Source organism: Sinocyclocheilus rhinocerous, unplaced genomic scaffold, assembly GCF_001515625.1.
Source record: "Sinocyclocheilus rhinocerous isolate Xijiao unplaced genomic scaffold, SAMN03320098_v1.1 scaffold8758, whole genome shotgun sequence".
Lineage (NCBI taxonomy): Eukaryota > Metazoa > Chordata > Actinopteri > Cypriniformes > Cyprinidae > Sinocyclocheilus > Sinocyclocheilus rhinocerous.
In genome coordinates this window covers 39,931-60,316 of record NW_015664184.1, presented here as the reverse complement: position 1 = coordinate 60,316, position 20,386 = coordinate 39,931, and the positions used below count along the sequence as shown (strand labels likewise).

The 20,386-nt window shown below is 36.0% G+C and overlaps 1 protein-coding gene across 1 annotated transcript in view; it reads right to left on the bottom strand.

Moving 5' to 3' along the window:
* LOC107729792 (acetoacetyl-CoA synthetase-like) overlaps positions 1-19,778 on the bottom strand; it is a 34,867-nt gene extending 15,089 nt beyond the window's left edge. Inside the window, exons 1-9 of the mRNA XM_016540494.1 lie at positions 19,458-19,778; positions 18,197-18,300; positions 17,047-17,167; positions 14,703-14,816; positions 12,038-12,135; positions 8,907-9,021; positions 8,720-8,801; positions 7,157-7,346; positions 4,146-4,270 (exon numbers count right to left, since the gene is read on the bottom strand). Of these exons, the coding sequence (XP_016395980.1) occupies positions 4,146-4,270; positions 7,157-7,346; positions 8,720-8,801; positions 8,907-9,021; positions 12,038-12,135; positions 14,703-14,816; positions 17,047-17,167; positions 18,197-18,300; positions 19,458-19,590 (1,082 nt within the window). The 5' untranslated portion in view covers positions 19,591-19,778. The remainder of the gene's footprint in view (positions 1-4,145; positions 4,271-7,156; positions 7,347-8,719; positions 8,802-8,906; positions 9,022-12,037; positions 12,136-14,702; positions 14,817-17,046; positions 17,168-18,196; positions 18,301-19,457) is intronic.
* Positions 19,779-20,386: the final 608 nt, after the last annotated feature.

Here is a 20,386-nt window from a genome sequence, read left to right as displayed (position 1 = left end):
TATTGGTGAAAGATCTAGGTTTATAACCAACAGGATGGAGGTTCAAAGGGGAGATCCATCAGCACTGAGAAACAGCACTCAGAACCAGGTTTCTCCAAGGCTATCCCTTTAACTCACCATGGCAAAGTCATGGAAAGTTTCACTGGCCCCAAATGTGCAGTGATACATAAACATCGTAACTGGATTGTAATAAGCTCATTCTTGACTTTAAAACCCAGCTCATTTCAGATCCCGGACGAGCCCCCAGTTATAAGCCCCAGCTCAATGTGTATATCAGTGGTGTCCAATCCTGCACCTTTCATCAGAATTTAGCTTAAGCCTTAACCAATTAATCAAGCTCTTCCAAACAGGTGTGCTGGAGTTAAACTTGACAGGAAGTCGGCGCCGATGGCCTCATGGGCAGCGCGCCGACATGTAGCGCTTCGGGCGACCCGAGTTCAAGTCCCGGCTCGCGGTCCTTTCCCGATCCCACCCCCCTCTCTCTCACCCACTTCGCTTCCTGTCGAATCGACCTACTGTCCTATCTAAATAAAAGGCATAAAACGCCAAAAAAAATCTTTAAAAAAAAAAAAACTTGACAGGAAGGTGGCCCTGCAGAAGCAGGATTGGACACCCCTGGTGTATATCTTGACCAACGCAGTTAAGGAAACAAACAAAGTAATTACAATAATTCAGAGGATGAAATATCTACATTATTTAACTTGTGCCAGAAAAGCTAGGTAGCTCCAGCAACCTAAGATAAGATTCAATGAACGGAACACTCTGGACTGAATTTAAAACAGTTAGAATTGATTGTGGGTTCCTCTCAAATTATGGGGAAAGTATTGTGTCTATTGTCTTAGGTCAACACAATCCATTCTTAGTCTCTTCTGTCATATAAAAGACCAAAAACAGGAGCTATTTTTCCCCAACTACGACAATATGGGACAAAGAAAGAGTTGTCTAGCATGACCAAGTTTCACAATGGTCCTTTGTCCAGAATAGGTTTCCCTTACGCATTTTCCTTCATCTACACGGGCATCCCGTTTGCCTTCTGATTGAATATTGATCATTTGTAAACATTAAACACAATTAACCTGAAAGGCGAGCAGTACAAGATAAAAGCTAATCCAGGATCAGTATATTCGTACGACTAAGCATAGAGGGACAAAAGAGAGCGAAAGAGAGGACAAGTTTTATTCATCATGTAGTGGACATCGGTGAGAGTTCTACCTTTTCTGCAGAACGGAGGTGGACAGGTTGATTCAGTCTGAAGTTTGTGTCACAATGGCAAATGTCTACAAATTTGGACAGCATGATCAAATACAGCCAAGTACAAAGGAATGTTTCCCTGCTAACACAACTGATCGCAGACCTTGACTGAAGCGAAGATCCTAGAATATATTCCTTCACAAACTTACTTATAAAGAAACGGGAGAAGTGTTTCTTGACAACGTAAACAGACAACAGGAAGGATAAGCTTGTGATTGTTTTATACAGAATTGCTCAGAACAGGAAAACTAAGATACAGAGCTGAAAAACACAGATGAAACAGAGCTTGTTGCGATTTTTGGACCAGTTTGATGTTTTTCTATTTATTTTTGCTCTAGTTTCCAAATGCCTTTCTCATTCGTAGCTTCATTGGCTGTTGCTTATTACTGCCCTCTCGCTTGTCAGGATAGTGAACACAACTGAAGACTAAATGGAGCATATTTCAAAGCCTGAAGCAAAGCTTGAAATCTGTCGTAGCCTCGACAACCGTAGTGTCTCTCTCAAGTGTGCTTAAGTCCTGTAGTGTGGGGAAGTCGTGGCCTAATGGTTAGAGAGTCGGACTCGTAACCCAAAGGTTGTGGGTTCGAGTCTCGTACCGGCAGGGATTGTAGGTGGGGGGAGTGAATGTACAGCGCTCTCTCCCACCTTCAATACCACGACTGAGGTGCCCTTGAGCAAGGCACCGAACCCCCAACTGCTCCCCGGGTGCCGCAGCAAAAAAATGGCTGCCCACTGCTCCGGGTGTGTGTTCACGGTGTGTGTGTGTTCACTGCTGTGTGTGTGCACTTTGGATGGGATAAATGCAGAGCACTAATTCCGAGTATGGGTCACCATACTTGGCCACATGTCACGTCACGTGTGCACTCAGTTAAGAGGCCCAATTTGATGTTTAAAAGAATGGAAAATAAGATCTTCCTTGCTCTTTTGAAATAAAACAAGTTGCCATGTAAACATCCTCCTAGTCTAATAATAAAAAGGTTTAGAACCAGTTGAGGTTGACTGCTTGGAAGTTCTTAAAGTCGTGATGAAATGGAAGCAGCAAAAGATCTTCTGCATTGTGACAAACATTTCAATGTAACAGATTATCATAAAATGTAGGGGGCACTTGGTTCTATCCATCGGTTGTTGATTGGAATTAAAAGGTAAAAGGTTTGGGTTTGATTTACACTGAATGATGGCGCATCCACTAAATTTAAAAAAAGAACCATCTTCTTTTCATTATCACAATAAACTCTAAATAAACCCTAAACTGCCCAGGGAAATAACTTAATTGGTGTCACCGACAGGGCTCTAACTTAAAGCTAATCTCACAAAGACTCTCAGATACAAACCAGAGCTGCCTTTCAAAATTAGGACTGTTAAATTTAACATTATCCACTTAATACAATTAATAACTATATAAAATAATGTGACTAAACACATAACACAGTTTAAGGATGCCCTCTGACCCATAAGTAAATTCCACATTAGGAATATTCCTACCATTGGAGCAATTCGTGCTTGAAATTCAGCTGCTACTAAAGGCAACACGCCTCGCCAAATCACATTTACAGAGAGCAGACCGCTCAAAAACAGTTCACACAGGATGCATTCTTGCGATTAAAATAGCAAGATAGAGTGCAACTGCATGGAACTGAATGCAGGGGTTTTGAGACATGCAAAAGACACAACAGACCTATAGTTAAAAAAGTACAGAATAAATGCTAGAATGCGTCATGTGTGAACTTTACTTCAGACCGAATGAAAAATTTAGTTGCAAAATGAATTGTGGAATCAAACCAATTGAAGTCATTTTTTGTAAAATCTCTTGCTTTACTCGTTTGCCACAATGTTATATCTTGAAATTTATGCTTCATGTGGGGGCTTTTTGCAATTAATATAATTAAATATCACATACACTACCATTCAAAAGTCTAAGGTTGGTAAGATTTTGTTGTTGTTTTAAAGAAGTCTCTTATGCTCATAAGGTTGCATTAATTTGATCAAAGATTAAATAAACAGCAATATAGTGAAATAATTTTACAATTATTTTAATACATTTAAAATGTAAACTATTCCTGTAACGCTAAAGCTGAATTTTCTGCGTCTTCAGTGCCACATAATCCTTCAGAAATCCTTCCAATATGCTGATTTTCTGCTCAAGAAACATTTCTGATTATTAAAGTTGAAAATATTTCTGCTGCTTAATATTTTTGTGAAAACAGCATCTATTCAAAATAGAATGTCTTTATTGCCACTAATGCATCCTTGTGGATTAAAAGTATTAATTTCTTTAAATAATCTTACTGACCCCAAACTTTTGAATGGTAGTGTAATTAATTATATTAATTTGCAAGTAATTCATTATATATTATTTTGAATTGACAGTCAACCCTAATTAAACATTTAAAAATGAAAATGTCTCTGAAGTGATTCAAGCACAAATGGGTCTGGTGAGTAATAAAAATGTGTGTTTTTTGGCTTTCCCAAAAGCTGCTGCAAAAATGTCTCTATTTTCTTTCTCTTGGGAAGAGGAGAGACAATGAGAGTTAAGAATAGAGGCTTTCACCAATAGCCAAGGGAGCTGAAAATGAGCACACACACACATCAAGTGTGACCCAAAGGAACTCCAGTGTCTGCTGCACTTCGATCATTTCTGATCAATAACAGGTAAACTCTGAAAGGAACTCGATGCCACATGAGGTGGCCAATTAGACCCATCTCTTTAAATCAGGTTGCCGTGGTGATGTGGTGTCATTTACACAAAGGGCACAGCAGATGCTGGTGATAAGCACTGCCACACCTCAGCCAATTACAGCACGGGCATGAGGAAAAAAAAAAAAAGAGCGACTGAAGCTCCTGACTGTGACACCTTCATTATAGAATGTCTTTCTCACACACACAGACTTACTTACCCCAGACGGTCTACAAGGTCCCAGAGCACATTAGCACTGGGAACAAGAGGGGAGCCATCGTACAGGACCACAGAAGCCCCAATGGCTAGAGAGGACACCAGCCAGTTCCACATCATCCAGCCCGTCTGCACATAAAGAGATATCTACTTTTAGATCGGGTCAGAGACTACGCTTTTGTCCCAAGTTTGACCAGATTGGGCAAACCCACCAACTACTCAGCAAAGTTTAACAAACAGTGCTCAAAATGGACCATTTCAACCCAAATATCATTTTGAATATCACACAGGACTAACCAGATATTGCAAATTATGTGTACCTTAATTTTGCAAACATTACTAATAGACATAGAGGAAAGAAAATACATTGTCCTAACAAAGACATAATGGAAAATGATGTTAACCTGATTTATTAATAAATGCCCCAAGTGTTATTGTGAACGATTCATCAGTGTACGCCATCCTAAAGAAGAGAGCTTGTTCATAATCTTTCATCAAAATGTAATAATGTTATCTGCCTCTGAAATTACTTTGTTTTTACTATGTAATATCAAAGACTATGGGGGTGGTGCAAAATAATATTAATTAATCATATCATAAACTAACATAAGGAGTTCTATAACACCTGTAGAAGTGTGCCATTGTCATGTACATTACCATGCCAATCTCTCCGAGAGTTGTCATGTCATACATCCATTACAAATCACCTTGAGTGGAAAAATGGCTAAGAAAAGTAAAATCAGAAGTCTGTAATATCAGAGGCGACATAGCACAAAGCATTAGTCGAGGATGATTGTGTTTATTTTTCTGAATCTCATGTTCTTCTCAAGTTCTTTCTCCTGTGCTGGTGTTGTACGTTCAGAAGTATTCTGGCAGGCAGGGAACGACCTAATTAGCGAGCTAAAGGATCAGCGACACTGCATGGATTAAAAAACCCTCACATTCCTTTTCTTCTAACACCATGCCCTGCAACAAGCGTCTAACACGTCTGCGAAAGCATTAATTGCAAGCGGCGTTCATTCATTCGCTAACTGCCATAACCCGATGCGAGTACTGTTTTCATAAGAGCACACTGAACATTGATCATCCATAGAGTGAGGAGAGAGAAATGCATCTGCATGTGTACATGTGCAATTGTGTGTTTTCATACACACAGCGCTCTAATTATCCAGCACGCAAGAGAGGCGTCAGATACAAATGCCGCAAAGGCTGAAGGGAAAAGCTGTGAAAAATGAAAACACAGTGTTATACACAAAAAGTGTGATTGTAAAGCACACACAAAAAAAATACAAAATAAAAAAAATCAACCAGTGTTTTTGCCTTCCCTGATTTTTTCGATGAATTTTCTATGCAGTGCTGATTTTTGAATTTAAATTGTGGGTATGTGGAAAAATAAAGGCTGATTTAGACCCATGTGAGCTGCTGTGTCCCTAATGTTGCGATTATACAGGAAATGCATTCAGAAGGGATTAGAATGGTGCACATAATTGCTCATCCCAATTGCATCCAGCTTATAATGCCTAACAGGTTTTAAAACTGCCTCTTACTGCCATCTAGTGGTCAATGTTGGTTATTCAAGAGATGTTGTGTATGATGATCAACAGGAAAGAGGTGCTTTTACACACTTTTGGCATACAAACATCACACAGCAGTTCAAGACACAGACCAAGTGGAAGGGTAAACTTAGTAGACTAAAATATTAGTTCAGCTGTAACTACAACATTCTAGCCACAACGACATCAAAAATTAATCTAAAATTTGGTGCCACTCCCAAATCAGTGTTATTTTAGTATTATTTACCAGTTCTATCAAACCTTTACAATTAATCCAGAAACACATCTCTTCCATCTTTATTTGACCCTCTAACTCTAGCACTCTTTATTCTACTTCTATTCTTAAAAAAAAAAAACTTGTCCCTTTTAGACTTGCACTCTTATTCATTTACTGCTTGTTTTCTTAAAAAAAAAAAAATCTAATCTTTTTGTATTCTATTTGTTTTCTTTTTATTTATTATACAATTAACAAAAGCAAAAAAGGCCTCCAACACTAGCTTGCTCTATTCTTTTTCTATTCTATCTGTTTTCTTTTTATTTATTATATAATAAAAAAACCTTGCTACATGTACTGTTAAGCTAACTGAGACTTGTTATAGCACTTGCATATCAATGCTCTTTTGTTGATTTTGATTGCTTCCATTGTCCTCATTTGTAAGTCGCTTTGGATAAAAGCGTCTGCTAAATGACTAAATGTAAATTTATATTTACAAAATATTAATATTTTGAATGACATTTTATTTTTATATTTTCTTACTTTTAGTTAATTCATGTAATTCTGTGATATGCTGTTGTCATTTTTATTAGTTTTTTATATTTAGTTTTAATTTATTTTTATTTCAGTTTTTGTTTTAGCAAATTTTAGTACTTTAACTCAAATGAAATGCACTGCATCATCTATTTATTCTTATTCTTATTAATTATATTTTAACTAATTTTTTTGTTCTTAGAATCAATTTTTTTATTGTTCATTTTATTTCTTAATCATCGGTTTTGATCATTTTTAATGTCTGTCATTTCTGTCATGATTATTTTTAAAAACCTTTTTATGTATAGCACTTCGAATCACCATTGTGTATGAAATATGCTTAAAATAAGTTGAAGTTGATTTCCAAAGAAACATTTATAATTTTCATTTTTCATGTTTGTTCATCTAATATTTACATTTTGTTTTATTTCAGCTTTATTTAAATTCACAAAAACAATATTTTATAGTTTTAGTAAACAATAAAAACACTGCCGCAAACTCTGTCTATGGGTACATAGACAATTTTAAGCAAATAAAATGCATCAATATGTTCCTACATTATAAACTGATAATTTAGCTGTTGATATTTGTAGTACACCTGCAAAACAAATGCTTGCATCTGTATTTTCTTTCGTTATACATCATGTTTGAAACAAGGCGCTCCAAAATGCATATATCAAGTAATTGCACAGAGTACAATATTTTAAATTAGACTCTGTACAATGTCTTCAGTGTGTGCGCACACACACTCACCCCAGCAGAATGCACCATGCACTTGGGAGCCCCTGTGGTGCCAGAAGAGTACATGATGAAGAGAGGATGAGAGAAGGGCAGCTGCTCAAACTCCAGCTGAGGGTCCTGATCCCCTTCTTTACCCGTGGCCAAGAAGTCATCCAGGAACACGCTGACAGAACAAGTGCAGGAGACAGAGAGTCAGGACTGACTGCATCCTAACCAGACAACACTTCAGATCTCATTTGAACATACAGCAGCAGCTGGTCACTGAGAGAGGGAAAAACACCCAACAATAACTTCATAGACAAACTTGGAACTGATCTATTCTGTCAGTTTAACAAGGATAACAAACATTTATTCATATGAAATACGTTCCAATCAACAAATAGTGCCCTATTCAGCCATCTTAAAGGGACAGTTCTCCCAAAAAGAAGATATTTTGAAGAATGTTGGTAACCAAACAGTTGCTGATAGCAACTGACTTGAAAAATCTATGGAAGTACCAAATTCTTTCAAAATACCTTCTATTGTGTTCAACAGGGGAAAGAAATTCGAATGGTGACAATTTTCATTTTTGTATGAACTATCTTTTTAAGGAAGATTACAAATCCATGTGTGTTCTAAGTAGTAGTTTACAGCTGTAATGCGATTATCACAATCACGGGTTGCATAACAGTAAATAAATTTCATAAAATATGATCAAATCAAATTTTTTTTTAAATCTCTTATGTTCACCAAGGCTGTATTTATTTGATCAAATAATAATACAAAACAGTAAAAGTGAAAAGTGAAATATTATCACTATTTAAAATAACGGTTTACTATTTAATATATTTAAAAATGTTTTCCTGTGAAGGCAAAGTGAACTTATAGAAGCCATTACTCCAGTCTCCAGTCAGAAATCATTCTAATATGTTGATTTGCTGATTAAGTAACAGTTCTTGTTACACTAATGAGTTTTCTAATGAGTACAAAGTTCAAAAGAACAATTTGTTTAAATTAGAAACTTATTGTAACATTATAAATGTCCTTACGGTCACTTTTGAGGCTTTTTCAGACCGATGAGTTTTGTAAAAATCGACGCGTTTCAGAAGGCGGGGCATAGAGGAGAAACAATAATGTACAGTATGTGGAAAATAATGTGTTTTTTTTACTTTAAACCGCATAAACACATTTCATTACACCAAATACACAAAATAATGTTCTTTTTAGCAGCATCATATGACCCCTTTAAGGCAACCATGTTAAATAAAAGTATTGATATCTTTTAAAAGATAAAATACAAATTGTACTGACCCCAAACTTTTGAATGATAGTGTATGTATATAGGAAAGGTTGGTCATTTATTCTTCATATATATTTATTAAGACAAGTACACTACACACAAAACTCCTAATTACAGCATGACTCAAGTTGGAGTGTTACAAATGAATATACTTTGTCAAGTAAATTGAACTTCTACATACAAATGGAAGAACCAGTGCAATATATAATAAATGTGATATATTGAAATATGATTGTAAACACACATCATGCACAGACCTGTTGGGAATCTTGGAGAGGTCAGTGTCTTGTCGAGAGCGAACGTATGGAATGACCACAACCTTCTTCAGGTCAGGGAGACCTGAGAGATGATGGGGGGAAAATATATATTAGGATCCATGAAATGTATGCATATCAACAAGACAAAATGATGGGAAAATTGTGGGCTGAAATGTGTGCTTTAAACCTTTAACAACGTTTTGGAGTTTCTCCATATGGTCGTGCTGCTTGCCGTTATACACAACAGCTGCTACTGAGAATATCAACTTGGGCTGGATCTGAGAAAATCGGTCTAGAACTCCCTTAAGATGAAAAGAGACACATTAAAGACAGAAAAAAAACCTGAGTAATGCTACACACACACAATTGGCTATATTATATTTAAAAAATATATATAGTCACTACAGTTCAAAATTTGGGGGTCAGAAATAATTTTTTCAAGATTTTTTAAAGAAATTAATATGTTTTTTCAGCAACAATGCATTAAACAGATCAAAAGTAAAGACTTTTTTAAAGACAAAAGATTTATATTTCTAATAAATGCTGTTCTTTTACACCTTTTTATTCATAAAAGAATCCTGAAAAAAATGTATAACATTAATACAATAAGAAATGCGTCTTGAGCACCAAATCAACATATTAAAATGATTTCTGAAGGATCATGTAACACTGAAGACTGCCATTTCTGCTCAAAATTCAGCTTTGCATCACAGGAATAAATAACATTTTAACAATTGAAATATTTTCAATTGTAATAAAATTTCACAATATTACTGTTTTTACTGTACTTTTGATCAAATAACGCGGCCTTGGTGACTTTTTTTCAAAAGAATATTAAAAGAATGAAAAACAAAAATCTTATATTGAGTTTGGACCAAACGTTTGAACAAAAGCATATACACAATTGCCACATTGAATCCACTTAAAGGGATAGTTCACCCAAAAATGAAAATTTGATGTTTATCTGCTTACCCCCAGGGCATCCAAGATGTAGGTGACTTTGTTTCTTCAGTAGAACACAAACGAAGATTTTTAACTCAAACCGTTGCAGTCTGTCAGTCATGTAATGGAAGTGAATGGGAATCACATACACAAAAAAACATACACAAACAAAACCAAATTAAACCCTGCGGCTCGTGACGATACATTGATGTGTAAAGACACGAAACGATCGGTCTGTGCAAGAAACTGAACAGTATTTATATAGTTTTTTACCTCTGATTCACCGCAATGTCCGAACTGTCCTGAGCGGCGGTGCGTCCTCCCGAGCACGTTCTCAACAGCCGGCGCGTGTCTTCTTCTTCTTCTTGCTTTACGGCGGATCGCAGACTTATAAGTGCGATCCGCCGTAAAGCAAGAAGAAGACGCGTCACAAGCCGGCTGAAGAAGAAGACGCAAACGCGCTCAGGACAGTTTGGACATCAGTGAATCAGAGGTAAAAAACGATATAAATACTGTTCAGTTTCTTGCACAAGAGTGATAAAACTAGCTGTTTCTCCAGTAATGGCTGTAATCAAAGCAGCTCCGCTCATGAACGCTTCTTTATCAGATCAAATGAAAATGCCATCGAAACTTTTCTGAAGACAGTCAATTCCCTTCAGAGATAGATTCATATAAAACACCCGCGCCGTGTTATGATTTTGAAACATGCAGTGCTCATGTTTATTCAACGAAGTCAAACGGCACAAATAAATCAATGTATGGGAAACTGGTAATGTATATCGAAATATTGGAAATGTGTTTAAAAATCATATCACCGTTATTGAAAAAAATTATATCGCGATACATATCGATATTGAATTATTGTCCAGCCCTAAGCAGATAATCATCAAATTTTAATTTTTGGGTGAACTTTCCCTTTAACTGCAGTAATATGCTGTAGTACCCTGACTTAACCACAGATGGCAGCAATGTATACACTGAGTTTGTTTGCTTTAGTCAATAAGCCATGGTGAATCTATGTTGCTTTATCTGCTAGAGCCTGTCCTATTTATGGAATAACCTCGGCCCTGAGGGGGCTGTAGACTTACTTTAATCTCCTCAAAGGAGAGTGTATGTGAGAGAGAGAGGCAGGAGCGAGAGGTAATGTGTGTGTGTGTGACAGAATGTCTGACATAGCTAACAGGTCACACACACATTTGAATACCGACAGAATTGACGGTTAGATGACCTATTTGCTAGCGGGATATATAGATTGCATTTAAAACACAAGACGAGAACAAAGTGGAAGCTCATGACAAAAAACTGCCCCAGTGTCAGTATGAAGGCATGTGGGCACATGAATGCTGGGTCTGCGTGGTACAGCAATGCCTGGCAGCCGAGGGCATTCAGAGTCATTCTTTATGCCGACGTCCAAATCTGATATTCATACATCAGGAAAGGATTTCTCCACACCACTCACTGGATCCATCAGTGTCAGGTTTTTCATCTATTATGTATTAAAATTAATAATCTGGCACTTTAAAATTTCAGTGACTGGAAGAAGTCAGCCAAACAATTTGCTACATGAGATACTTTTCTGTGTAACATGCACTACTATTTAAAGGTTTAGCGTCGGCAAGAATTTTTCTTTTTTTTTTTTATACTTTTTTCAGCATAGATACATTGAATTGATCTGAAGTGACAGTAAAGACATTTATAATGCTAATAAATGCCGTTCTTTTGAACTTTCTATTGAAAGAATCTTCAAATATTGCAGTAATGTATCGCAGTTTTCACAAAAGTACTAAGCAGCACAACTGGTTTAAACATTGATAACAATAAGATATTTTTGCACAAAATCAGCATATTACAATGATTTCTAAAGGATCATGTGACACCGAAGACTGGAGCAATGATTTACTCTAAAATTCAGCTTTGCCATCACAGAAATAAACGACATTTTATAGATATTCAAATAGAAAACAATATTTCACAATATTACTGTTTTTACTGTATTTTTAATCAAATAAATGCAGCCTTGGATAAACCCTACCAAGAGGCTATTTTTTTTTTTTTAACAAATTTAATACAATTTTACTGACCCCAAACTTTAAAATGGTATGTAGTGTACATGAAAAAATTAAGTGGCTGTGCACAAATGTGTGCAATCTGTCATCAAATTTTCAGGTTTCTCTGTTTCCCTGGATCAAAATGAAAGGTGAAATACCTTTCCAACCTGATCTAGCCTGTATATTTTACATGTTCTGATGATCCACATCTCACAGAAAAATGTAAGTGGTTGCTAAACACTTAATGTATATTTTATATGATTAAAAAATAATATGTTATAGTGGTCATATGGTAAAATAGCAACCATTATGCATGTAAAGCTCTTACATTGACACCGAAATCTGGAGAGGTTGAACTCCAGATGGCACCTATACTGGCAGCAGCGAGCATAGCCTCAACAGCATGAATCCCATTGGGAAGATATCCTGAGGTAAAGAGAGAGAATATATCACACAACATCACATTACAGACAGCAATGGATCACCTAAATTGTGCAAGAATGACTCTTAGGAGATGCAAGTTATTTTAGTGAGCACTCAGCAGGCACAATATATTAAATTATTATACTGTATAATCAAAAAATATTACACAAAGGTGGGAAATGATAAATACAGCTTCTAATATGCAACTACTATATAAAATACAATTGCAATTTTTACTAAAAAAGAAAGTGTATTTCTCAGAGAGAATGCCAATGCACCAACAAGGCATTGGACTTCACTAATATACAAGTCTTACATATCATATATCAAATCTAATTCGTTAAATTAACCATTCAGGCTATTTTATTGTCTTTTCTAGTGAACCCTAATTGCAGCCTAGCCGATCAACCCTAACTCTTGCTATTACTCTTGACTTCTCTTCGAGTTTGTGGCTACATTTGAGGCTCAACTTAAATATTATTTCCTCGACAAGTCACTTTGGTAAGAAAGTACCTGCCCAAAATACTTACAGTTTAAATGTAAATAAAATGTAAGTGTTTTGAACGAAATAAAGAAAGGAAAGACAGAAAGCAGCACAGAATAGAAATTATGTCCATTAGCTAAATGATAGTCAGTGAACTACGGCTCTGTGTAGTAAATGCTGCTCCATCTGAAAACATGTGATGGAGATTTGCTACTAATTACAGAACCGGCTTTACTGACACGATGCGCGTTAAATAGCGCATGCGATTTATCGTGCAGCCCTAATATACATATATATATATAGCCTGAATGCACTGAAGTTTTAAATCTGCACTTTAAGACTAATTACCCCCGCCACGGTATAACTGCGCCCCCCTTATTCTCCATCCACAGCCATGAATGGCTCTGGCTGAACCCCAGAACTGAGACAGAATAGGGGAGTTTGTGATTTCAGGAGCGACTGTCTGGCTCTAAGAGTTGGGACACTCATGACAAACAAGGACAGAATAAAAAAGCAAAGTAAGAGGGCAGGAAAAACAGGTTAGAGTGCCTAGGCCCGATGCAATATAAAACAGTGTTAGATTTTCTTGTATTTGGTTCAGTATTGACTTGTATTTCCTCATTCCACTGCTGTCATGTGGGTGTCAAATGGATGAGTGAGAAAGGGCAACACAAAATAATACAAGACAGACAAAGTGAAAGAGAAAGGGAAGTGATGCTCACCTACGACCCGGTCTCCAATTTTGATGCCCATCTTCCTCATGGCAGCAGCGAAGAGAGCGACATCACGCAAATCTGGAGAGGTTGAACTCCAGATGGCACCTATACTGGCAGCAGCGAGCATAGCCTCAACAGCATGAATCCCATTGGGAAGATATCCTGAGGTAAAGAGAGAGAATATATCACACAACATCACATTACAGACAGCAATGGATCACCTAAATTGTGCAAGAATGACTCTTAGGAGATGCAAGTTATTTTAGTGAGCACTCAGCAGGCACAATATATTAAATTATTATACTGTATAATCAAAAAATATTACACAAAGGTGGGAAATGATAAATACAGCTTCTAATATGCAACTACTATATAAAATACAATTGCAATTTTTACTAAAAAAGAAAGTGTATTTCTCAGAGAGAATGCCAATGCACCAACAAGGCATTGGACTTCACTAATATACAAGTCTTACATATCATATATCAAATCTAATTCGTTAAATTAACCATTCAGGCTATTTTATTGTCTTTTCTAGTGAACCCTAATTGCAGCCTAGCCGATCAACCCTAACTCTTGCTATTACTCTTGACTTCTCTTCGAGTTTGTGGCTACATTTGAGGCTCAACTTAAATATTATTTCCTCGACAAGTCACTTTGGTAAGAAAGTACCTGCCCAAAATACTTACAGTTTAAATGTAAATAAAATGTAAGTGTTTTGAACGAAATAAAGAAAGGAAAGACAGAAAGCAGCACAGAATAGAAATTATGTCCATTAGCTAAATGATACTGCGGCAATAAACCTTGGCCTCATCTGCAAAGTGGCCATATATTCTCTCCTACTAATGCACACGCTGTAAATCAAGGGGACAGACAAGGACACTATAGAGAGAAACACACTTTATACATGAACACACACACACAGAACTGCACACCCTAACAGGATCAATACATGTAAACGTCTGCACTTTTACGTCACATAACACACACTCCTAAAAACAAGACACACCTCTGTGAACACACAGTCATGTTTGCATCCACGTAGACATATTTATAAAAAGGGCACAGTAGTCCAGGAATTTTACAGCAGAATTAACACGCATATTTTCATTGCAATTTAAGTGTTCTTATGTAGCTAATAATTATTACAGATAAACTGTGCTGGATTAAATATACTTTATTGTCCCACTATGGGAAATTTGCTTTGGACTACATGAACAGCAGCCACTCATAGCACACAAACACACACAAGGGAACCTACACATACTCTGAAAATGGTTCTTGCATTTATTTTATTTTTTAAATATTAAAAATATTTGTAAAAATAATTTGGATTTTTATATATACAGAGAAAGGGAAGTGATGCTCACCTACGCCCCGGTCTCCAATTTTGATGCCCATCTTCCTCATGGCAGCAGCGAAGAGAGCGACATCACGCCTCAGCTCTCCGAAAGTCACTTTGACGATCTCCTCTTTTGCCTCAGCTTAAAAAAAAAAAAGATAATTTTTTAAATTGTAACTTTTATAAATCGCAAACATGCTAAACATACATGTCAGAAAATAATAATAATAATAATAATAAAGAAAAAAATAAAGAAGATGATACTTTTTATTTATTATTATTTTATTATTTAAAGGTAGGCCTATTTTTAGTTAAATTTTCTTAAAAATAACCATCATAATAAACACTAGCATTCAAAATTTGGGATTTTGCAAGAATTTTGCTATTTTTGCAAGAAATCCCTTTTTCTCACAAAGGCTGCGCTTATTTAAAAAAATTTTTTTTAATTCAATTGCAAAATATTATAACATTTTAAAATAACCTATTTCTCTTTGAATATATTTCAAAATGAAATTTACTTCTGTGATGGAAAAGATTCAGAAATCATTCTAATATGCTGATTAGGTGCTCAAGCAACATTTCTTCAGTACCGTTGAATAAACAGTTGTGCTGCTTAATGTGTTTGTGAAAATCATGATATATTATCTTTTCATATTTGTTGGTAACACTTCAGTACAGGGACCAATTCTCACTATTAACTAGTTGCTTATTTGCACGCCTATTATTAACATATTGGCTGTTTATTAGTACTTATAAAGCACATATTCTGCATGACCATATTCTACATCCCAAATCACTACTAACTATTAATAAGCAGCAAATTAGGAGTTTATTGAGGCAAAATTTGTAGTTAATGGTGAGAATCGGGCCTTAAAATAAAGTGGGACCGATTTTTTTTTAATGAATCGAAATTTCAAAAGAACAGTGTTTATTCAAAATATAAATCTTTTGCAAGATGATAAATGTGACTGACACTTTTGATCAATTTAATGCATAATAAAAAAAATCGTTTTTGAAAAATTAAATGCATAAAAATCTGACTGACCCCAAACTTTCAAACAGTCCTGTATTGACTGTTGTAATTGTCTCCATTTATAATTAAATCTACCTTAAGCTTACATTATCAGTGCCTACAGTATCAACAAGAGAATTCTTTGCCATCTGTGACTGTGGTGCAGCAGAGATATCGCAGGCAACTTGGGTAATGTTTTTCATTACTGTACATAATCAGCAAACGAAGTGTTAAATGTAATTTGCGCTTCAGAGTCCTATTTAATCTACTTTTTCAGGTAAATGAGCCTCCTTATTTCACGAAGACACAAGCCAATGACACAGGTACATTTCTGATAGATGCCACTTTGGTAATTACACCCGCTTTTTCCTGGACCGCATCAGGACATCCATCACAATATAAAAGCACAACGACGTGCATCCCGCCCCTACACAGACGCTAAACCCACAAATCAAATTACAGACAGCATAATTCAGTTAGTGTTACATTAGCCAGAGGACTGCAATGACAGATTCTATCTATACAGATAAAACACATATGCACACAGCGCTGTTGCTATTTTAAAGTAGCCATTTGTGTATAAGGTCAGACTGACAAAGGCTCAAGGAGATCAGCAGACATACAGAATCTTGTTTTGAATTGGGAGACGTTTGGTCTTGGAGATATACTGGTAATAAAATGTGTAATGAAATGTTTAACAGAAAAAAAAAAAGAAGCAATGGCAACCAGGGTTTGAATGCAGTTGATGTAGTTCTTAGATAAATAAGAAAGTTAAAAAAAGATTAGTATTGCTTGTGCTTGAGAGTGCAGTTTGGGAGAGTGGAGTGAATCGCCACTATCTGATTTTATATGACCTGGATGACTGCCACTGAATTCAGTTCTGCCGATTATGATTATGTCATGACTTCTGCAAAATCTTGCTGCAAATAACGCAAAGCTGAAATTTCTCTTGAAATAACAGACAAAATACTCCATTACACCATAAGACACTCTGCATAATGAAGCATCAAACATCAGATTTTTCTCATTTTATTCACTATGGACAATATACAGTCAGACAGCTTATTATCAAAAAAATAAATAAACCCAGGCAGGAGCATCAGGATCAACCAGAAAGGGTGCATTTTGCAATAGTGTCCAATTTAACCTGCTTATTATCCGGCTACTTACCGAGCAAGTAAATAAATAGATATGAAATATTGATTTGAGATTACATTATTTCATTCAGAGTGAAACTAGCACAGTCTAGGCAATTATGCTGACCAGGGGCATGCTCAGTAATAGTTTACACAAAACTTGTTGATGCTGAACGAGAGCGGAGTAATAAACTTGGGTAGTTCAGAGATCGGCTGTGACTTACTTGCAGCATAGAGAGCCACTTTGTCTTGGTCTTTGTGTTTGAGCAGGTTCTCTGCATAATTCAGTCTGCTGCCTTTAAACCACTCGGGTACATCAGATATCCTTTTAGACACATCAACCACCTGAAACAGAGAGCGAGCAGGGTCACACATCAGCCTGTTTGATGGAGCACCTTTTAAAATCATTTCTCTTTGTGCAAACATCTGTACATCCTTTTGAGACAGGGATATTTGAGTCATGTTTATGTACTTTATGGTATTTATTGATGTTTTGAATTAGCCTTTATTATTATATTTTCATTTTGTTATTTTTTGAACATGCAGGACAACCACCTAGCAGTGCATTACTTAATTATTTTTTACATTTCTGTTTAGCTTCCATGTATTTTTATTTCAGTTTTAGTAATTTTAGTACTAAACTTACATTTTTTATTTAAGCTGGTTTGAAAGAAGGCATTCTAGCCACCACCCTTCTTTGATATGAACAAACACCCTTCGCAATTATTAGTTAAACTACACAAACATACTGCAATCCATGTTGTCATAAAACTGAATAATAAAACAATCTTTGAGTCAGCAAATAATCAAGACAGAGCATGCAGTAAAATAGTCTGAGAAGGATATGCATGGACAAAAAGCCATATATAGACTGCAGATTGTGTTGTTTTATTATGTTTTACCATTTGACCCTCCTTAAGTAAAACTACAGCTGTCTTAGACGGAAAAGCCCCAACACACCCTCTTAGCCAGAAGTATGATATGAGCTTTAAATATTCCCAGCAGTAGTTCAGACAGTAGTTCTAAATGGTAATAAATTCATAAATGTTTACTAGGATAAAGTTACACGATTCATGTGTGACTAATGAGTTTGTCCATCATCTCTGTCATCTATTGCACGTATACCTCCACAGAAGTAAGACTGAAAACCAATCACAACGTGACAACTACTACATCATCAGATTTCTTAGTTGAAGTCCACACTAATTATTCATTATCACGGTGACATCATTTCGTGGCAATGTGAACCTGGGTGCCACTCATTACACAACAGGAAATGACAAACAAAAACCCTCTAAATGCCAATAGAATTAAATGTGAAAAAAGATGATTAATATATAAAGGACAAAAACATGAGGGAAAAATAAAACTTACCTCCTCATACATCTTTGAACAAGTGATGCCACAGAATCTCCAAACCTGTGCCCAGAACTCTGGATAACTGTCCACAGACCACTGATACAGGTCATTATAATTAGCTTCGAAATAAAAGAGAAATTATTGAAAGTACCATTAGACAAAAAGCATGGATTATTTAACTCGGTTTAGCCATGATGCAATACTACAAAATCAGTACTGTAAACACAACAGACTTATAACATTTGATCGGACTCCTTATTTTTGTTATTTGCAACGATTCAAATATTTACTGCATGCATCAATTCTGTTTTTCGAGAATTAATTGAATAGTTACACATACCTAATAAAAAAAAGGGGACAAATGTAATAACTTAAGAATTAACTATTGAAAATAGTCTGACTAATGTATAGACATGTCCCCTTTAAATCATTATAGGCAATATTCAGATAAGTGGTCAACCATTATCAGTTTTTAAATAGTTAAATCTTAAATTATTAAAATTTTTCATTATATATATATATATATATATACACACACACACACACACACACACAAACAATACTGGAGGAGGTAGCAACAACAACAACTGCAATACCTACTAGCTCAAAGCAAATAGCAGTCATCTATGAGCTATTAGGGTACTAGTAGCAAAATTAATAAGTACTAGTATTTCATGAATAATGATGAATATGTACTGTATCTTATGAATATTAAATTGTGAAGCTGAAAAATGTACTAAGCACTACTCAATTACTTACTAAATATTAAATACTAGTAACATGCAAACAAATACTAGCTGGCTAGTTTGTCATAAATGAAACTGATGTCACGCCTGCTGAGGAGCACGTAGATGATGAGACTATGGAAATATTTACTGCATGGTATGACGGCCAGTCTCTATTCACTCTATACACTGTCAGTCTGATTTGAAATTCTGGTTTTACAACTCATAGAGTGTACATGCATTGAGATGTGGCATGCACGAATGAATGGAAATATGTGGCCAGACATCCCTTCCTATGCAATTGAAGGAGTTAAAGACAAAATGGATCCTGGAGAAATTTTAGTGGGCCAAATTTACCACTGAAAGCATAGTTAGAGTAACTGTTTTTGCTGAAATGTGGCCATGACATAACCCAGGATGAGCTATTAATGGGATTACCACCACACCATAGTACTATGTTTTGTTTTTCTGTGGAATAGGGGTGTGTTGTTAGCTGACATACTAACGTTAGTCTGTATCCATTCTATCTAGTCCAGGCTGGCTCTACTCACCCAGATTCACCCCGAAGTCCCGGTTCACTTGAGTCCGGAATCGGTCCATTTGTGTGTTTCGTTTAGAGTCCGGGTACCAGAGCACCTTCGACTCCATAATCTCCTCGCTCTTGGCCTCCGTGTCTTTAGACATGATCAGATGACACGAGTCGGTATGTCGTGAGTAACCTATGAAGACTGCAAGAAACGCACAACGGGAGTTAAACGGGTCGATCCGGTGATGGTGTATTGGTGCAGCTCAGACACATGGGTCACTTCCGAGCGTCAGCCACACATAATCAACCAGCGGCGGAAGTCCCGCCCACCGCGCAACCGCACACCACCCTGCCAACCTCCATATGTTCTTCCGCTTTTTATGTAGTGCCAGGTTTTTACACAAATTTATGTTTATGATTCAAAAATAATTCTGAAGGAGTTTTTATTGAATAAATATATAGATTTTTCAGAAGTTAATGGACCAGCATTTGCATTTGTTGGCTTGCACATTCATGGTGGACGGTCTAACTGTTTTATCTAGATAGCAATGATAAGGAAATCCGACCTATTTCTGCCAATCGGTTCTTCTGAAGAGCTCATTTCAGAGAAGAACATTATTAATCATCATCATAACGATGTATTCGCACCTGACATCCCCGAGTGACATTCTCTTTCAAGTTTGAATAAACCTATATTTATATAAGCACATAATAATATACTGCGTTTTTAAAATGCTTTTTAAAACACCTTTAAAGGGCAGTAAGGTTTGTTTGTTTGTTTGTAATACAATTTGACCCAGTTCTCTTTATTGCATAAATTATTCAGCTCATTAAAAACAAAATAATAAACACGTAAAAGCATAAATAAAATACTCTAAACTTTTGTTTTTGGTACACTACAATGTTCATACGATATATATCTTATATGTGACCCTGGACCACAAAACCAGTCAT